Source organism: Leptonychotes weddellii, chromosome 2 (genome assembly GCF_054177405.1).
Source record: "Leptonychotes weddellii isolate Sample4059 chromosome 2, ASM5417740v2, whole genome shotgun sequence".
NCBI lineage: Eukaryota > Metazoa > Chordata > Mammalia > Carnivora > Phocidae > Leptonychotes > Leptonychotes weddellii.
In genome coordinates this window covers 23,612,362-23,633,740 of record NC_138370.1, presented here as the reverse complement: position 1 = coordinate 23,633,740, position 21,379 = coordinate 23,612,362, and the positions used below count along the sequence as shown (strand labels likewise).

At 35.1% G+C, this 21,379-nt stretch overlaps 1 protein-coding gene across 4 annotated transcripts in view; it reads left to right on the top strand.

The window, feature by feature from the left end:
* PURG (purine rich element binding protein G) overlaps nt 1–21,379 on the top strand; it is a 39,021-nt gene that overhangs the window by 575 nt on the left and 17,067 nt on the right. The window contains exons 2-3 of one of the 4 annotated variants that reach the window (XM_081808738.1): nt 199–1,059; nt 11,267–11,268. In XM_081808738.1, coding sequence (XP_081664864.1) covers nt 205–1,059; nt 11,267–11,268 — 857 coding nt within the window. In that variant the 5' untranslated portion in view covers nt 199–204. Of the gene's footprint in view, nt 1–198; nt 7,244–11,266; nt 11,269–17,599; nt 19,917–21,379 lie in introns of those variants that run through there. The other 3 variants (XM_081808727.1, XM_081808731.1, XM_031026278.2) reach the window with 3 other exon arrangements.

Here is a 21,379-nt window from a genome sequence, read left to right as displayed (position 1 = left end):
GTGCAGAGCCGGGAGACGCCGCCTGTCGCCGCCGACGGTTGGGCAGACGCGGGAGCCGGGCTCTGCGGCGGAGGGCTCCGTGCACCGCGGCCCGGAGTGGGGGTCCCGGGCGGAGGCGGGGGCAGCGCAGGCCGAGGGGCGTCTGCGATTGTTCTCAACACCCCTCCCCCACCCCGTGTGTCTGTTTGTCACTTGCAGCTGAAGATGGAAAGAGCCAGGCGGAGGGGAGGCGGCGGTGGCCGCGGCCGCGGCGGCAAGAATGTAGGGGGCTCTGGCCTAAGCAAGAGTAGACTCTATCCCCAGGCCCACTACCCCCACTACGCGGCTTCAGCCACCCCTAATCAGGCTGGGGGCGCAGCCGAAATCCAGGAGCTGGCCTCCAAACGAGTGGACATCCAGAAAAAGAGGTTTTACCTAGACGTAAAGCAAAGCTCCCGGGGCCGGTTCCTAAAGATAGCCGAAGTCTGGATAGGGAGAGGCCGGCAGGACAATATCAGAAAGAGTAAACTGACTCTGTCCCTGTCTGTGGCAGCGGAGCTGAAGGACTGTCTAGGGGACTTCATCGAGCATTACGCCCACCTGGGCCTGAAAGGCCACCGGCAAGAGCATGGCCACGGCAAAGATCAAGCCTCCAGGAGGAGACAGAAGCACTCGGCACCCTCCCCACCTGTCTCTGTAGGGTCCGAAGAGCACCCTCATAGTGTCCTCAAAACAGACTACATAGAGAGGGACAATAGGAAATATTATCTAGACCTAAAGGAAAATCAACGGGGTCGCTTCCTAAGAATTAGACAAACCATGATGCGAGGGACTGGCATGATAGGTTATTTTGGTCACAGTTTGGGCCAAGAACAGACTATTGTGCTCCCCGCACAAGGAATGATTGAGTTTCGTGATGCCTTGGTTCAGCTCATTGAAGACTATGGCGAAGGGGACATAGAAGAACGAAGAGGTGAAGATGATGACCCACTTGAACTCCCAGAGGGGACTTCTTTCAGAGTGGACAATAAAAGGTTCTACTTTGATGTGGGCTCTAATAAATATGGAATTTTCCTGAAGGTAAGTGAGGTGAGGCCACCTTACCGTAATACTATTACTGTTCCATTCAAAGCTTGGACAAGGTTTGGGGAGAATTTTATCAAGTATGAAGAAGAGATGAGGAAAATTTGCAACAGCCATAAAGAAAAGAGAATGGATGGCAGAAGGGCCAGTGGTGAAGAACAAGAATGCCTCGACTAGAGTGAAATTGAACTCCATCAGGCAAAATTTAAAATCATAAATTGGCTAAAAGTACTGATCCATAATCATTTGAAGAAGTTTTTCTCTTTTTTTGGCCCTTTGTTATTAGTAATACCTCCAATAGTTTATACTTCAAGGAGTCTGATTCTCATGTTATACATAGAACATTATAATTCTTATGGGAATTCCAGCCTTCCCAGAGCTAAATAGTGTAGCTGCTTCAACTGCTCCAGACTATTGAAGTATGCAAATCAGCACAAAATATGACATTCTGACCTTCTAAATACCATAACTAAGATTTACATTGCACTATAACATGATCCTGAGAACATATACATATACTTAATATGGAAGTGTGAACTTCTATTTAACCAGTTCCCCGAGAAAGTATTCCATCCCTACTTCATTAAAAGCTGCTAAGCTTACCTGTAGCGCAGTTACCACAGAAACAGAAATTGACCTCAAGTATGGTATTAATATATTTCTTTATAAAAGAACATGTAGAAATATATTAGTTCATTGGATAACTGAATATCAAAAAGTACCATGAAAAAATCAAATCTTACAGTTACGATAGTATTCATAATTTCAAATTTTGTGGTAACCCTGCAGTTTATAGTTGCCATATCAAAGCCGTGGGAGAGTTTTAATTGGTTATTCTAATCCCATCTTTACCTCTCTTCACTATACCCTATATTTTTATTGACGTTCCAAAGTTTGAGGAATTACTTTTATGTCGCTGTTGAGTGGGAGGCTTCATCCTATGGCTTTGCTCTGGAAATCTTGGTGTTTTAGCCTTTCGTGCTAATTTGAAGGTTGTGAGAGTTTTTTTCCCAAAATATATCATGGACTCAAGGTGTTATATTTTATGCTTCTTCTTTAGCACTATTTCAGAGGGGTTGGTGCACCAGTTAGCTGATACAAAAATACATCTGTAATAATACATTTTAGTAGCACTTTTGCTACCCTTAAAACAGTGTCAACACTTCCAATAGAAACCTGGCTTTTACAGGTATTTTAATTCCAGGGAAAAAAAAAACAACTCTTTTTCTAAAAAGCACTTAGAATATAAATTTTCAGCCTGGGAAAATTATTTAAGGATTGGTTATAAACATATTTGAAAGGAAAATTCAGGCATTTTCCAAGGTGCTCTTTATGATACTTAAAAAGGTTTACTTTACGCAAGACTCACCCATTTACCTGTATTAAAAATTACTTTCCAGGAAGTGCCACAGCAATTTTTCAACACCTAAGCAATTTTTAAACAAGTGGATAAAGTGTATATGTGTACCAACCCACCCTGTATTAACTGACTGGAATTTTATCTGTTGAGCTGCATTTTATTCTGATTGAAATTATTGTCTTTTATCTTGGCTTTATTCACCTCCCACACAATAAGTCCATATAATCATGTTTAAGAGCCAGACACTGATTTCAACCCCCAAATATAGCTCTCATTGATGAGAGCTGGCTGCATGGATTGAGATCAGAATGTAGCTCTCCTTTTATATAAGTAGTTTAAAATTATTTTAATAATTTTTTCCTTCAGCAGTTTGTCCCTGAACCCATTTAAGTAAGGTCACTAAGAGAACTTTGTGAGTCAAGGAAAGAGTAGTACTGGCTTATCTTATTTAAAAACAAGCAATCAGTAACCCAGACATACATGCTGGTATTGGTTTTCAGATTGTATTTCATGTTTCCTCAAGTAGTATGAAGGAATCTCATTAGTTCATTATAATTGTGGACCATCTGGATTACTATGGAACAACTGAAGGTTAGAAGATAATGTTAGTACTAGAGTTAATAGCACATGGTGGGTGTTGAGACTCTAAAAGTAGCAAGGATCTTTAAACAGTCCTAACTGTAAAATAACTATTGTAGACTTGATAAAAAGTAGTTTTTGGTATATGAAGGAGTGATGTGCACTTGAATTACTGTACTACTGATTGTTATTGCTGCCCATCATAGTGCCTATTAATAATTATCAACCTGTCAGATTTTGGCAAACGGGAGCGATGAATGCTCCAGTATTCGAGTGTTCCTATCACTATTGCTATGACTATATACTCTCTCTTAAAACCTTCCCTCCTAAAATATTTATATCCATTAAATCTAAATGATTTCTTTTTTGGTTTTTAGTCTGATAAGATTTGAGTGTTTATGTCTATATATATACATACATGTGTGTATATATACATATACACAATACTATGTCAGACTTAAAGAGAAATACCTTTAATTCATTGTATATAAATATTAATTTTGCATTAATTATTTAAGTCAAGAATTAGTTAGTAGCCAAATCTTCTACATTGTATGTATACTTCAAAGTTATTACCATCTCAAAGCTATAGATTGGTAGATGCATATATACCGGCAATTGAATATACATTAGAATCACTAAACCTTCTGCCAGTCCTTTTGTTTCACTTTTTTATATGTATTCATTGAAAAATGAAATGATGTTATGATTTTTTGATACTTAAAATTCCCAATTATTCATTAGCCATAATCAAATAAGATCCAGTTCAAAACTCTGGTATTAGGACATGTATTGCCATGTATCTTATAAAATAAGCTACTATTTTTATCTGTGCAATATACATTTTATTTATTGTCATTTGTAACATAAATGAAGCTGCAAGTGTACATGGTATTCTTCAAAATAATAGGATCCCAGCCTTGAAGACATTAAAACTCTTAAGGCAACTGGATGTTAGAAGTCAAAAAATGAGCATTCCAAGTTAGTAACCAAAATTACTAGTTCACTGTATAATTCTAAAACACTGATGATGTTTGCACATAATAACCCAAGTATAATGTGGTATAGACTCAAAACTGTAATAATATAAGCTAATAGTATGAAATTTGGAAACGGGTTCCTCCTAATAGTTGGCAGTGTGCTCCTAGCAATTGAAAGCAGCACTAATCTGTTGCTTATATGCAAAAGATGCAATGTATTATAAAAGTATTAAAAGTTCTGCCACATTTTATAATTTTCCTTGTTAAAGCCCCAAACTGCCATGTCCCTTAAACTTGAGTCAAACACAGCTTATTTGCACTAAAGAGCATGGCCAAAAAATAAATGACAGGGTGGAAAAGCTAGTTGGAACCTCTTGAAATAATTGGTTCTAATGGGAGAATTTCACATTTGTCTATTAGAAAGCTATATGGTCCAGGCAGACAATCTGTCAGTTCACTAATTTAATAATGCACTTTACCTTTTGTATATAGAGGATGTACATTTATGCCACTCGACAGGTGGGATGTGTTTCAATAACTATGTAGTTAGAATCTGTAGGGTGATCTCTTGCATGCAGATGTTTGTGTTGGAACTGCTATAATAACAAGTTTCCATTAAATCGGTGTAATGGAGGAGGGTAGAAGATGCTTTTGAAACAAATCCCAATACATTTAACAAACACTTTTCAAGTAGAGTTCATATTTGTATTCTTAAGACCTAAAATCAATAAAAAAAAAAAAACTATTTCTAGCCCAGATTAGTATTAGAGTTGAGACTCTATCTAGTTGAGACTCCCTGTGATACCCATAATACCCTGAAAGTTAATTTTGGGAATTTGTGCAGATAAAAAAAATTTTAATAATTCTGTTTCATTGTTGATGTGTGTTAAAATGACTAATGAAAAGACAGTACATGATACTGTATTAGAATTCAAAGTATGGTTGGCTGATATGGCCTCATTAAGAAAACACCCAGACTAAAGAAATAAAGTTTCAAATTAAGAAAATGCAAAGAGCCTAAGAACCATTGCTAAAATAAACATAGTATTATTTCAAAATTTGCAGAACTAACTTTCACCGACCAAAAGGGGTATTGGGAGATTTAGTGTATCCTTTCATCCTAAAAACTTCCTGAGATGTACATTTGAAAACTAGATAACTATTGCTTAATAATAGGTTGTATGTACTTTACTAAGAAACACTGTGTACTAATAATTCATTGAGAATATGCTATATTTACTGCATTCATTTTATATATATGGATAAGAATACATTATATATAGTCATTCTATCTTAATATATTCATGTATTTATATTGTAATTTTGCAAATATTTTCAGTAAAATAAACATTTATCTGAGCTGCACAATTTGAAGAGGATGAAATTGGAATACACCCTCAGACACTCATTTTTAATAAGCAGCTACCATTGAAAGTTGATGTATGTACTATCACTCCTTTAGATTTTGTTTTATGGTTTATTTTAATATTTAAGTGATTAGGACTCAATTTGAACTTTTAAGTGGTGTTCTGAAAATAATTTTTATAAGTGTGAGTTTTTTTCCCCTGCTTATTTCAAAATGTCTTTCATTGGAACTATTTATAAAATCCTATTCCAAGCTTTATGTAAGGGCTTGGCTTAGTCACCACATAGTTTGAAGTCTGTCTTTACCAAAACACCAAACATCTTTGGCAGGATAAAATCTAAAGTAAACCACAGAGAGAAGTTAAAATTGATTCTGTGCCAAAAGAATAATACAGGTATAATATTTATCACTGCCAAATAAGATTCTTAAAGTCCTTCTGAAGTTTCCTTAAAGATTTCTTGAATTTCATAGAGAAACGGTGGCTAATGGCTAACCCATCGGAGGAAGAGAGTAAAGATGTTAGCATGCTGGTGAGACAACCCATAGTCCACAGTACTGTAGCAATGAGGTACAGGGAAAATGTGTTTTTCCCAAGTTAAGGTCATGTGAAATTTGAGTTTTTAGATCACAGTTACTGTCAGAAAGTAAATATAACAAAATTTATGTAGGTGGATCTTGGAAAAACAATATATGCGTTAGTATATTTTCTTGTATAATGTAAAAAAATTAGTCTTTTTTTCTTAATTTGACGTGATTGTTAAAATTAAATTTATTTTAGTAGTGGGTTTTTAATCAATAGTTTTGAATAGGGAAAACATATATATGGTACAAAATTTAAATGCTACAGTTAGTGAAAAGTAACAACCAGTGTTACCAATTTCTTGTGTATCCTTCTAGAGTTACTCTGAATATACAAGCATATGTGTATATAAATATATTCTTTTTGCACATACAAATGAAAATATATACACTGTCTTGTACCTAGTAGTATCAATTTTGGATGTTATTTTAAATGAATTTTTTCCCTTTTATTCAGATACTATACTTGATCTAGTTAACATAGCACTTAATTTGAACTATATTATTACACCAAGGGAACCTCAAGGAAATTTTAAATGAATCCCATTGATATTTACTTAAAATGCAAATATATGTATATATTAATTTAAAATGTATAAATGTTTAATTTCCCTTCCTAACCTAACCACCTTGCCCTTCCTGTCTTCCCATCTTCCTTCCCGCAAAAAAATATTGGTCTTTTTCCTGAAGTAATATGGTTCAGGACTGGCAAGATATTAAGCTATTTTACCAAGTATTATTTTAGCTTAACTATGTTTTCCAATGAAAAACACCCGTATTTAAAAGCTTTAACAAATTATCACTTTCAGTCAAGTTTTTACTAATTCTGCTATTATCTTATTTTTATCCAAAGACTTTGCCATTATGAGAGCAAATGAGTGCTAGAACTGTAGTGAAAGGTTATGCTATGACTGTTGAAATCTTTTGATTTGTTAACATGAGCTTTATCTTTATGATGATAAGGTTATTAATGAATAATGCCTTTAGCAACTTATAGTCAAATCTATCACTACACAAAGGGGTAACACTAGTCCTGATTGTTTAAAGCATATATTCCCCCACAGAAGGACTCAGAGTCTGTCAGATGTCCTTGGGACCAGAAGGGGTACTACAGTGATTTGGAGAGAGATGAAAACTTTGGGGCTATGAGGTTTCAAATACAACTAAACCATCTCCATTCTCTGCTAGAAGAGTATAAAACAGTAAATTGTTTTTTAAAATGAAGTGAGCATAATGCTTTAATAGTTTTTCAGACGAGATCAGGCGCGTTCAGGGTAGTATGGCCGTAGACAATGCTTTAATAGTTTTTCAAAACCTCCCCTGTCCAAAAAAATCATTATTCTCTTTTCATTCACATCAAGCATGTATTTTAAAGTCACCTTTCTAATAACCACCAAGAAAAAATTATCTGACAAATTGAAAGTTCCGTATTGGAACCCTGAAGGATACTGTCTAGTTATAAATCAAATCAACCAGAGTAAAAGAGCCAGTACTGTTAGAAATACCTTAAAATATATGAGAATTGGGGGGAATTTTTTTAAATGGATTTGTATCTGTAAATTTTACGAAAATGTTAAAAGGTTTGAAAAATTCAAGCATTGGTTTAAACTTCAGAATATTATCTCCATAATTGGTGGCATGATTTTCTGTTTGTAAAATGAGAGAGTTGTTAGAAGACAGAATCCTCTTAAACATATATATTTAAAGCATAAAAGAGTTTGTTTCTTTTAATGATCAATAACTCATCATCCTTTGCAGAATCTATAACATTGGTTAAAATCTCCAGGTAGTTACTTGTTCAAGCTTAAAATGGTTTATATGTTTTGCTTCTTATTTAAAGAAAGGGGTCAAAAGGAAGGTAAATTCTCCTGCAGGAATGAGTTTTGCTTAAATTTAGGCTGAAAAAAAATTAGGAATCTCCCATCCTTAATGAAGGAGTTTCCCGTGTTAGTACTTTCTGGTAAATTATGTTTTCCAAGCTATCTTCTTTCAAAAATCCTTTGTGAGAAATTGCTTATTCTTATTGAGGCCAGTGACATCTACCAGTGAATAAAAACTTGACTCATAATGAAATTAGTGCTGCTACAGTGAAGTTAGTTTGTGATGTGAATATAAAGAAAATACTCATTTAAATGGAATATACAGTTTCTTCTTTTCTGTTGTTGACTTATTTCTAAGACTGAATAGGAGTTGCTTATCCTCTCATTTTTCCCCCTTGTATACTTAGTTTCTATGTTATTCTATTCAAAATTTTCATTGTTCCCAGGAAATAATAGAGGTAAAGAAAAGGGAAAGTAATCCCTAAGAAAAATGTTCATAGTAGTTAAAAGTTAGAGTTGCTCAAAGTGTAAGATTGGGGGGAAAAATCCTTTTGTGGGTTTTTGTCTTTATCAAAATGGTGGTATAAACCCGTTTGCTTTATTTGATCTGATTAAAGACAGACTTTCTTTTGAGATGCCTATATTCAGAAATATTTAGTATCTTACTTTTCTTAGAGAAAATGGTTCTGTAGTATAGTACATATTCTTCAGGATTTTATTTCTTGTGGATTTGATGAGGTTGTTGCCTAGAGGTAGCAAATGTATAAGTAAGAGAGAAGAGAAAGGTAGTGGCTTATTATTTTGTTTGCCTATAACAAAGGAAATCAGTATAACTGAAATGGGAGAAATAAGACATTCTCAAAACTAAGTCCCTACTTATTTAACCTTTAAAAGATCATTTGAGAAAGAATAATAAGACCTAATTCTGCCAGTGGATGGCCTCTCAGCAAACCATTTAACTTCAGTAGGATGACTTCCTTTTATGAAAAATGAACAAGGGGCTCCTAGGTTGCTCAATCTGTTAAGCATCCGACGCTTGGTTTCAGCTCAGATCATGTTAAGGTTGTGAGATCGAGCCCTGTGTAGGGCTCCACACTCAGCTCAGAGTCTGCTTAAGATTCTCTCCCTTCCCCTCTCTCCCCGACCGCCCACCCCTCTCCCCAGTCCCGCTCGCTCTCTCTAAAAATAAAATAAATAAAATCTTTAAAAAAACAAACAAGATCATGCTAGAAGCTAAGGTTCCCTCCCACTCTAAACTTCTAAAATTCTGTGTCAATGGAGTGTGAAAGAAAAGCAGAGAATACCAGAATTGGAAAGTGTAAGACAGTCTCTATTAAAAACAACTGTAATAATGCAGCAATCTGTGATGATACCCAAAGAACATGCAGAAGTGGCAGTTTTTTATCACACGTATGTATCTCTTGAACCACACAAAATGAAATTTTGTTCCTAGTCCTTTTTAAGATCAAATTGTTATATGCTAACTACGTGACTATCCTATGCTTTAATTTTTTTATAGGAATATTTTTATTATCTATGTGAGGTCTTATCCTTGGAAGCATCACTTGTTTCTACACATTCTGTGGTCACTTCTTACATTGTGCATGGCAAAAGAATTTTAAAAATAACATCATTTCCTGAAATGTCATTGTACCTGAAATAATCTTAAATTACATTGCTAAATAATACACTGCTACTATCACTGCAGGGACCCCTGAGAATGAAGTACTACCCTTGACCTCTATTTCCTTGGTCTCTTGAACATAGTATGTTACAAGTAATGATGTTTAACAAAGGAAATCAGGAAGGGCACTGAACTGTGAACAGTAGGGTTCTACTTTAGAGGACCTGTAACTACTAGGGTGTGCAAAGATAAAACATTATCATGAGTTTGTTTGTTTTGTTTTTAGCCTTGAGAAACTACCAAGGTTGATGATTGAAGGGGAAGAGAAGAACACACAAGGATTTTTGTCCCAGATGCATTTATTTAAGTGCCCCAATCGTCCAGTGGACAAGTGTGCCAGCACCACTGCCAATAGAGCACAGGGAAAAGAGAGACCTCTCCCCCTAGACCTCTCTTTTTGGTGCCCGTTTGTTTATCAAAGAAAGTGCTTCAGAGTAACCAAAGTGTATTTTGAAGTGTGTCTACACATGTGTATTTTACTAATTCCAAAAATATCTGTGCACATAAAATTCCATTGCAGACATACTCCATATACTAAAACAGCTTTGAGCCTGGTGGTGGTTCACAATAGCAATCTGGTTGGTCACTTCTCTACAAATTCTATAGAGTGAATGGTCTGTTGTAATGTTTTTCTCCTCCCTCTTCTAGAAATAACAGATACATTTTAGGTTCTTGGTTGTTTCTTCTTCAGTGTTGCTTGAAATCTAAGTGGGATATGAGAGAATAGTTTAGTTGGGCAGTTACTTGCCCTTGTCATTTTGTGGAAATTGTCTGTAGCTTCCCATTTTAAACATTCTCAGCAACTTTACCAAAAGAACACACGTAAGTGCCAAAACTATCCAGCAAATAAAACAGCAGAACCATAAGAAGTAAGGATAAGGGGGCGCCTGGGTGGCTCAGTTGGTTAAGCGACTGCCTTCGGCTCAGGTCATGATCCTGGAGTCCCGGGATCGAGTCCCGCATCGGGCTCCCTGCTCGGCAGGGAGTCTGCTTCTCCCTCTGACCCTCCCCCCTCTCATGCTCTCTCTATCTCATTCTCTCTCTCAAATAAATAAAATCTTTAAAAAAAAAAAAAAAAGAAGTAAGGATAAGGATATGTACAAGACACCTAGATACAAAAAAAAAAAAATCCTTATCATTTGCTAATTTGCTTCAGAAGCTGCTGTATTTTATTTCTAGGTTTTTCAGACTAGCAATGTGATTTATACCAATGACTGACAGTCTAGAATCTCAATAGGATAAAATAGTTTGAAAGTTCAGTTGAATTTATTATGGAATTTTATCTTTTGCTGTTCTCCAGAAAGGGTAAACCATGCTTTAGTCATATATAAAAATTGAGTTCTAAAATTCCATCACTCATAATTTTCTTCCCTTCTTTTTCCCCCTCTCATGCACTGTACCCTGTTGGAAGCGGCTAAGAACACTAATTTCTCCGACTACCCCCATGGCCCCACTCAATCCTATTTATTTGTTGAGGTGACAATTGAAACACAATAGAGAAAGGCTAAAGGAATCGCCCTATGAACTAGATCTATAGTCAAAGAAAGAAGGGCTACTACTTCACTCAATTAATCTCAACACTCCTACCACATTTCTTCTATACAGCAATTTAGGAATGTGGTAGAACAGAAACATTTCACTTGGGAAATATGGGCTGAAAGTTCAGTTAATCCAACTTTTCAGTACACAATGGATCTTCAGGAAATAATTTGACTAGCATAATTGACAGGTAATTTCAGAAATGAGTTTAGCCTCTAGGAAAATTGCACCATGACCGTTTTTAAAGAGAAGGTGGTAACAAAGGAAGAGTCGATCAAGATTTATTAGTACCAACAGCTGTTACTTATTGAATATCTATCATATATTAGGCATTGCTGAACCCCTTGTAACTCTTCTAATCCTTATAGCAACCCTATTACCGACCCATTTTAATATGATTTTCCAGAGATTTCCGAAACTGGTTGAGTATTTCAGAACTAATATATTTGAACCCAAATTGACACCAAGCCAAAGATTGTACTCATTCAGTTAGGCCAAACTATCTTCAAGACTTACCCCAAAATGTAACCCCCTGACTAATAAAGCCCAATCTACCTTCAAACACCACTGGTAAATCTGCCTCAGATTACTAGGAATTATTTTATCCAAAACTAATCCCTATATATGGGGCAGGTGCTACCAGAAGACACTCCTTATGTAAGGGTTCATCTAGTTCGTTGAAATTCAGTACTAATAAATACAACTTATTTGATCTTTAGTATAGTCTACAGATTGAACCTCTCATCTCAACCAGCTATTTTAAATAAATGTCAGTAATTTTGAAAAGAGATCAGATGATGAGAATATAGATGGATCATCCCAATTTAACCCTTAAGGGCAGAGAGGAGACAAATTACTATTTACCATGGATCTACAATTTCATTTTCATGAACCAAAATCAACTGGTCATGTTGAATTGATTTGGAAATAAGTCTTGTCAATATTAATGAAAAGTTTATTGTTTCTTGCAACTCTTTTTACCATCTTACTCTTCCTATATCACTCCACTTATTTTTATATTTCATTACCAAGTTTCCTCCTCTTTTCCTTATCCCCAGCAGAATAAACTGAGATGACTACCCTATTTACAGATACACATTTTTCTCCGTGACTCCAGGCCAGTGGTTTTCAAATTTTGGTGTGATTAAGAATGACCCAGAGGGTTTGTTAACACACAGATTGCTGGCCCCACTTCCTGAGTTTATGGTCTATAGGTCTGGGGTGGTGAGGAGAGGATCAAAAATATGCATTTCTGACAAATATCCAGGTGAGCTGATGCTGCTAAAATGGGGACCACACTTTAAGAACCACTGCTGTATGTTGATGTGATTTTACCTTAACTATAAGACAGTGAAGGAGAAATGTGGTCAAAATAACTGTAGCATGTTGGTAGAAAGAAGACTCAGAGCTATTCATTCTGCCTTGAGAAATTTACAAATCTAAAACAGTATTTTTTATAAATTGACTAAGCTTTAGGTAAAAATCATTTTCTTCTCTTTTTATCCTTTCATTACATTCAATAACTTTCTTCTCTGATTTTTTGACATCACTCTTGAGATAATTCTGGTAGAGATTAACAATTATGAATTTTTATATGAAAAGCTTAGCATTCAAATTTATGGAGACTGAAGCATATTTTTAATTTATTAAATAACATATATAAATCTTAGTAAAGGAAAGTAAATTATTTCTATACTCAACAGTTATTAATACAACTGTTAGTGAATATTAAATATTAAGACTTGAAGGGGTCTTAGAATTAGTTCTGTCCCTCAATTTTACATTTTATGACATATGTCATGTAGCTCAAATGGTTCATAATTACTAAAGTAAGCTAGGTAAACAGAAAATAAAAGCTAAAACTTAAAATGCTGATTGTCTCTTGAGATATATAAATGATAAGAAATATACTAATTTTTTTAGAAGCGTATGTTTTCACCTTCTTCCTGTGTCTTATCTATGTGTAGGATAGAGGAACTATATATGTACTGTAATGTATTTATGGTACTTTTTTCAAATTAACAGTGGGACCCATTGATTTAAATTTAGAGATACTTCCCATGGATGCTCATTGAGCATATCTGAAAACATAACTAACATACTTAAAAATAATTGATAGTATGTTTGCTAACCTGTGGACATTCTATAATTAATGAGTTGATCAAAATTAATAAAACAATATTTTGTATATGAATCTATATAATTAGTATATATGACATAACCTTAATAGCTCATTCCAGTGGATCACATTTTATCAGAAATACTAGATCATTCATATATACACATTTGGTTGTTCTGCAAGTTCATTAACTTCTCTTTCCAACTACTACTCCTTCGATGATTAGTGCTCCAAAACAATGAATGAATTCCTAATTGTGAAAAAGATGAACGTAACAGAGATAGTCACCAAGTCAAGAAGATCATTACGGGCAGTATAACTTTTTTAAAAATTCTCTGTCCTGTTTGTATTCTAACTACAATTTAAATTTTGGATTTAAAAAATTTAAGTCTTAGAATTATAATCTGAGGAAGCTTCAGGCAGAATAAAGATCTATAGGAGATTTATAGGAAATTTCAGCTCAACATGAGGGCAGACTTCAAGAAGTAGTGTTGCTTTCCTGTTGCTGAAATTTTTTAAGGCAGAGAATAGACATGCACTTAATTTAGGATGTGTAAAGGGAATTAATAAATCAGAAAAAAAATGGATTGTTATTACCTTGAAGATTCTTTTCAACCCTGAAAGACAGGATTTCTTGGGAATACTTGGAACTTTTGTATTCAGGTCTTCTGTTAATGTCTCAAGTTGGATAAAGAAGAATGATTTCAATTTTTCTAGTATTATTCTGAAAACATGTTAAGAAAAAAAAATCATTTACTCCCACCCCTTGTTATTGCCAACACAACATAAGAGATATTTTCAAATATTTATGAGCTGTACTAATTAAATGAATTAGTTAAGATAGGTTTCATGAGATTTGCCCTGCAAAATTATGTCTATCTTTTATGATTTTCATAAGAAATTCTTCACTTTTAATCATATTTTTCAGAAGCAACCATATGAAGGAATGAACATGGTACTTATGTTGCTCTTTCAAAAGTACCTGCTACAGGTTTATTTGGAAAGACATAAGTGATAGTACAGTAAATTAGAAAACCAAGTCATTGGATATTATCAAAGTTTTTCTTTGTAAAAATCTAGATTAAATTTGTTTAAAGGTTGAAGCAATCAAATAATATTTTCCTTCTCTATTTCTTCTTGCACTACAAATTTAAGATGGAAAGAAACAACATGGTTCGCTATTTCATCTTAAGAACAAGATTCCAAGTAGGTTGATTCTTGCTACAAATAATATATGTGATTCTCTCCAGGAGAGTTTCAAGGCTTTATATAGGGCAAAAGGGTAACCGTGGCAATAATATCTAAATTCAGGGATCTAGTATGAACCAATATGAAACTCAGTTCTCACTTGCAGGGTCCACTTTTTCTTGTCCTTCTTTCGGGCATCTTGTGCTTTCTCATGATACTATAACATTTCCAAATTTTGGTGGACAAATAATAATACCTTTTAGAGAGAGAGCTGATTAAGTCAAAATATATTACACCAAAGTCTATAAACTATATCTGCATTACACATTTCTAAATATTTAGCTAAGTGAATTTTACTCTGCACGAATATTACATGTGTGTGCGTACCTGTGTGTGTGTGTGTGTGTGTGTGTGTGTAAAATTTTAACGAGAACCCACTCTCTCCCACACACACCCCCTCCATGCCCCTGGAGAAGTACTGACAAATTGGTTTCATCTTGTTTGTTACTACAATTGATTGGCTGCCCTAAAGTGCTATGTTGAGAATTTGAAATCTGCGTCTATAGGGAAAGAGAGAAGAACAACATTCATGCCAAATATTTGCTATTTGTCATCCCTGCTTTAGAGCTATAAAAGTTCTCATTATAGCTCTAAAAATTTCAAGCTTAGCCAGACAGCTGGTTCTTGCAACACAGACTACCATTTGACTCACTTAAGTATATCTCTTCTAATATTTCAAAGAGATTGTTTTAATCCAATAATCCCTCCTTGAAAACAGTAGAGACTCTCTGACGTGCCTCTAAGGAACTCAAAGAATCATGGCCATGATGGTGTCATCAAGAATATCCTTAAACGGTGTATTTGCCTCTAATGAGTTCTAACCACCATTAAAATGACAGAGGTTTCTCTCTTTAAAATTTAGTCTGGTCATTCTCAAACATTCGTGTACATAGCATATTAAACATGTAGGTTCTGGTCCCCACCCCAGAGATTCTGATTCGATTGGTCCAGAGTGGAGTTCAGAAATTGGCATTTTTGTCTTGCTCTTTCTGAATTAGGTATGGAGGCCATTCTTTGTCATGGCCTTAACTTGCATTCTTCTTCCATATCATCTTTCCAGCTGGAATTGTTTAGATTTTAATACTGTCAGCCAAAACAATTTTTTTGGTTATCCTATCAACCTAGGGCTCACTGTAAACATAGAGAGGCTAAATACATAAATCCAAGTATTTAGGACTTTGTACTATCATATTGTCTAGCTTTCTGAGCAATGATCCCTGGGAATGCTAGTTTCTCCCCCACCTCCTATGCTCAAATTCAAACTACTTGGACATGTAACCATTGGTTACATTTCAAAATTCAAGATTTCAAAACCAAAATATTCTGTCTTTCCAGCCTGAGTCAACTCCATAGGTGATTTGTCTTTCACTTTCTCACAAGTTGACCCTCCAAGTCTCAAATGACTTTTCTCAATTTTTTTTTAGATATAAACTCACAATTTATTGGGAGTACAAAAAATATCCTTAGTCAATCTGAATACCTCACTCTTCTGATCTAATTCAACTCTTTTTTTTAATTGTGATTTTAAAAAAGCACATAACATAAAATTTACCATCTTAACCATTTCTAAATATGCAGTTCATTAGTGTTAAGTATATTCGCATTGTTGTACAACCAACATCCAGAACTTCTTCACCTTGCAAAACTGAAACTCTAAGCCCATTGAACAATCACCTATCCCTCCGCCCCATCCCCTGGCCACCACCGGTCTACTTTCTTCTCAACCATTTTTTTAAATAAGCAAGATACCTGCTTTCTCCTATCAATAATGGGTTTATGGTTATCGCTACTTAGCTCTCCAAGTATAATCCTTATATCCTGTGTTGCTATAATTCTCACATGTAAAAAGATTTATATTTGCAGGGCACCTGCATGGCTCAGTTGGTTAAGCCTCCAACTCTTGATCTCAGCTCAGGTCTTGATCTCAGAGTTGTGACTTCAAGCCCCACGATGGGCTCCACACTGGGTGTGGTGCCTACTCAAAAAAAAAAAAAAAAGATTTACAATTGCAAAGCAATTTTGCTTATATTAAGCGATCCTTATAATCTTTGGGGGGCTGCAAATGAAATATATCTGGTCCTGGAAGCTTTCCTCTGAGTTACAAGGAAAGGTAACCTTTATTCCTCATGAGACCTATGGGATTCCAGAGGGACACTTTTTGTATATTTGTTTGTTTAAGGTTTGAGGTTAGAATTACCAGGGCAGTTAAGCTTAAATCATGGCATTTCTATAGATTTTTCCTATGTACATTCTAGAATTGTTTTCTCATTACTTATGTAGTAGATTGGAAATTTGTCTGGAATTTGGCAGAGTTAATGTTCAGAGTTAAATGCTTTCAAAGTCTTTGCTGAGTCCAATATGAAACTTTACCTTTAAAGCAGCTTTATTAGAAATATAATTTGGGGGCCCCTAGGTGGCTCAGTCGGTTAAGTGTCCAACTCTTGATTTCGGCTCAGGTCGTGATCTCAGGGTCGTGAGATCGAGCCCCATGTTGGCCTCCACCCTGGGCATGGAGCCTGCTTAAGAGTCTCTCTCTCCCTCTGCCCCTCCCCCCCTTTAAAAAAAGAAAAGATTAATAACTGGGGAGGAAATAGGCATAAATAAAAATGCATTTTCTGCAAATGGAGTGTTTCAAATGCTCTTTTCAAAATCTTTGGCAGTAAGAAAAACCCTAACCCAAAAAATATTCTTAATACTCTTCAAAAGTTTTTTAATTTCTCTGCCTCTGTTATTAAAATTTTTTAAGAAGTTAATAAAGCGTTAAATCCTACAAGCAATACCCATCTAAATAAACGGAAATGCTATAATTATGAGTATTATGCTTATGATTTTGACATAGAAAAAAATGTACCTTTTCTTGGCCTTAATTATCTTGGAACTAACACAAAAACTAGTTGATAGTGATTCTCGGATAATGGTAACTGAATCTTTCTTCATCTTATGAATTTAGCAATTCAATTCATAATATGAATGTATATGACTTTTTCAGACAAATGCTATTTATTTAGAACAATTTTAAATAATTTCATAATTTTTGTAGCACCCAGCTATTTCTTTAATGATCTCCTGCAAAGTACTGATAATATTTACTTCAAGGAAAATTCTTTAAAATTGAATCTCATTATTCCTTTGATCTCCATTATAAAATTAGAAATGTTTTCTCAATAAGATGAACAATTTTTTGAGTTGAAAATATTTAGTGAAAGAGTTGTAGTGCATCCGGTTCAGTGACATACTAAGCAATTACTCTTTTTCCTTTCCAGTTCCCGTCACTATTTAAGATCTTTCCTCATTGCTCACCATTATCACTCCTAAACCACAGAAATTCATTGAGCGCCAGCCATGCAATCCTCAGGGCACACACTGCCAGCCATCCAGAACTTAACCTCTCCTCCGTAGTCGCTAATATAAGCTCGGCAGTAGTATTTTGCCAGTAAGACTCTTCATCTAATATAGTAATAACTTCAGGCTGAAAATTCCCCAAGTTCTGAGCCTTTTTTGACAGTTATGTACTTTATCAATTATAATATTAAATTTATCTTGAATAAAGAATGCTCATTTGATTTATGACTGAAGCTAGTTTGCATTATTGTTCTTCATGTATTATTAAGCTATACTCCTATTTAAGGAATCCTTTGAGTCACCAGGTTACTACGTGCAATTTGGTTTGTTGATCACCATTTGCTGTTTGAGTGATTTAAAAAAAAAAAAACAAATATTACACTTAAGGACATACCAAGCTGGGATTCACACAGTACCTTCCATTAAAGTGATTTGCTTCTGACTTCAGAAATATTACCTAAGATCTACGTTTTATTTGTTGGAAATTTTTTACAGTTTATGTAGGAAAAAAATCAATCTTAGGTAAACACAGAATTTGGTTCTTAACATTAAATTTTCAGTAATTTAATTCTAAATGATTCGTTTTAATAATTTTGTTACAAAATGAATGTGAATGCCAAATTACTCACTATATTTGTGCTATAATTAATAAAACCCCCCAAAATGTATTGTGTATTATTCGGACTATTGTTGCAAGCATTCATGGAATTTGAAGAATGCTAAGGTCTCGCCTTTTCCCTGCTGGTGGGTAGCAGGTGGCGTACAGAGGTAATGGTGCTGTGTTAGAAGCCTCAAGTCTGTGCCTTGTAGCTGGCCCTGGGGCAAGTCATTTAACCTCTTGCTTATTCATCAGTTGTGGGGATTGGATCACAATAGATGATAGGAACCTTTCAATATCTATATTCCTGGAGTCAGTGAAACTTCTCTTCCGTTACCTTCAGCTTCCTTCTGTGGCCTTTCCTCACTTTTCTTGGGATGCTCTTTGTTTCTTCTGACATTTATTGACCATCCTATCCTCCTCGTCATTCTTCATACTTAGTGACGGTTGCTTTAGAAAAGTGTTTCAGTGTACTGTTTCCTCTGTCTAATTTGCCCGGTCCCCCTTTTTTTTTTTTTATTCTTATGTTAATCCCCTACATTACATCATTAGTTTTAGATGTAGTGTTCCATGATTCGTTGTTTGTGCATAACACCCAGTGCTCCATGCAGAACGTGCCCTCCTCAATACCCACCACCAGGCTAACCCATCCCCCCACCCTCCTCCCCTCTAGAACCCTCAGTTTGTTTTTCAGAGTCCATCATCTCTCATGGTTCGTCTACCCCTCCGATTTCCCCCGCTTCATTCTTCCCCTCCTGCTACCTTCTTCTTCTTCTTCTTTTTTTTTTTTCTTAACATATATTGCATTATTTGTTTCAGAGGTACAGATCTGAGATTCAACAGTCGGGCACAATTCACAGCGCTTACCAGAGCGCTGTGAATTGTGCCCGGTCCCCTTTTTTATTAAGTTTAAAACCAGAGACTGTTTCTTCCTCTTTTCTATTCCCCTCCACACCTAGCACTGTGCTGATTATTTACATCATCTCTCTTCACTTAATCACCACTGTTCCCATTCCTGTTTTGCTTTGAAATCTTGTTGCTTCAGGATTACAGAACTTCGCAGACAAATCAAAATGACACCAAGTGGGAATGAAAGCGATAATTTTAAAACCCAGTAAGAAATACTATGTCATTTTATTTCAAGAATTGACTCACAAATTAAGACACGGTAGAATATGGGATCTTTTGTTTCCTACACATCCTAAATTTTACTTCAGAAATATTCTTTCCCTTGCTTAATAGATCAGTGAGCCTGTTCTATTTACTCAGTGGACATTGAGTGGCTACCCTGTGCCAGGCCTTATGCTAGGGACTAGAGATAAAATAATTGACAAAAGAAAAATATTCCACTGCCATTACCTTGAAGTACGCCATGTCGAAAGTTATTTGATTCAAAGCAGCTTTTGGAACCTAATCAAACTGTCATTTTTTCATTCAACAGATATTCATCTGATTATCTGCCACGTACCAGGCAGTGTGTTGGTATATATGAGAAGTGTGTTTGAAGCTATTGATTATAAAATGCCAAATGTTATTTTCCCTTTAACAATTTAGCCTTTAAATATGATTTAATTATCTACATTATCTGCATTATTTAATTTAAATATGATATAATTATCTACATGTGTTACAGTGCTCAAAATATATGTCATTGATGCAATTTAGCAATACCCGTTTTAAATAATGATTCTGTCTTCTCCATTCCAAATCAACTTTGATGTCCTAGGATAAGAATAATGATTCTGTTTCATCTCAGGGGACATCTTCATATGACTACTGTATTCAAGTGGTAATGACTTCCTAAACTCAAAGTTGCAGATGATTGTGAAGCCCCATGCAGGCTCTTCATAAAAGACTGCTGTGGTTTCTGTGTGTGCTTGGGGATTGAGTTGGGGAGAGGTTGAGGAAGGCAAGGAGGAGTGACATCATATCATATGTTTGCCCTCCCTGCTCTAGCCTTTTGTATTCATCCGCACTTTAATTTTATTTTACTCTCTTCGCACATAACAATATCTTCACAAACTCCTTTTCTCTCCATCTGTCTGGATTTACAGAAATCCATCGGTGTTCTCAACTATGAATCTCACCGATATCTTAGCCAAATGCAATGAGCCTGATTCTACTGTTACTGTGTTAATAAATCAGAAGCTGTAACAATTTTCTGTAGATACATTGCAAAGAAGAGCCATTAATGGATAAATTCAGTTAGTTACTGATACAAAAGATTCATTTGTCCTGAAAGTTTTTCCATAACTGGAATTTCTAATCAAATTAAATATAAAAAGAATATGGAATTTCAATTATAATAATTTACATATAATTTCACATATTTTTCAAAGTTCCTTCACATATTGTATCTCATTTCATTCTGATAAAGATACTGATTTTGCTCATTATCTCTAACCTCACTTAACAGATGAAGAAAACAGGCCCAGGCAGGTTAAATGATTTGCTATAGATCACTTAGCAATCTAATAAAATACCAGGGTTTATAAGAAGCCCACTGCTCATTGCAGCCTTCATAATAACGTTATAGAAATTTTAATGGTAAACTTGAAATCAAAATTTGGTAAAATTAAGTACATGTTTTTACAGATAATTTAAATAGTTTTTAAATTATAATTAACATACAATATTGTATTGTATTAGTTTCAGGTATACAAGAGAGTGATTCAGTATTTTTATACATTACAAAATGATCACTACAATAGGTCTGGTTACCATCTGTCACTATACAAATTTATTACAATACTATTGGCTATATTCCCTATGCTGTACATCACATCCCCATAATGTATTTATTTTATAACTGGAAGTTTGTACCTCTTAATCCCCTTCATGTTTTTCTCGCATCAGCCTGCCCCCTTTACCCTCTGGCAACCATCAGTTTGTTCCCTGTATCTATGAGTCTGTTTCTGTTTTGTTTTGTTTGTTCATTTGTTTTTTAGATTCCACATATAAGTGAGAACAAATGGTGTTTGTCTTTCTGTGACTTATTTCACTTACCATAACACCCTCCAGATCTATCTGTGTTGTCCCTGTCATTTGTATGTCTTGTTTGGGAAAATGGTCAGGTACTCTGCCCATTTTTTAATCGGATTTT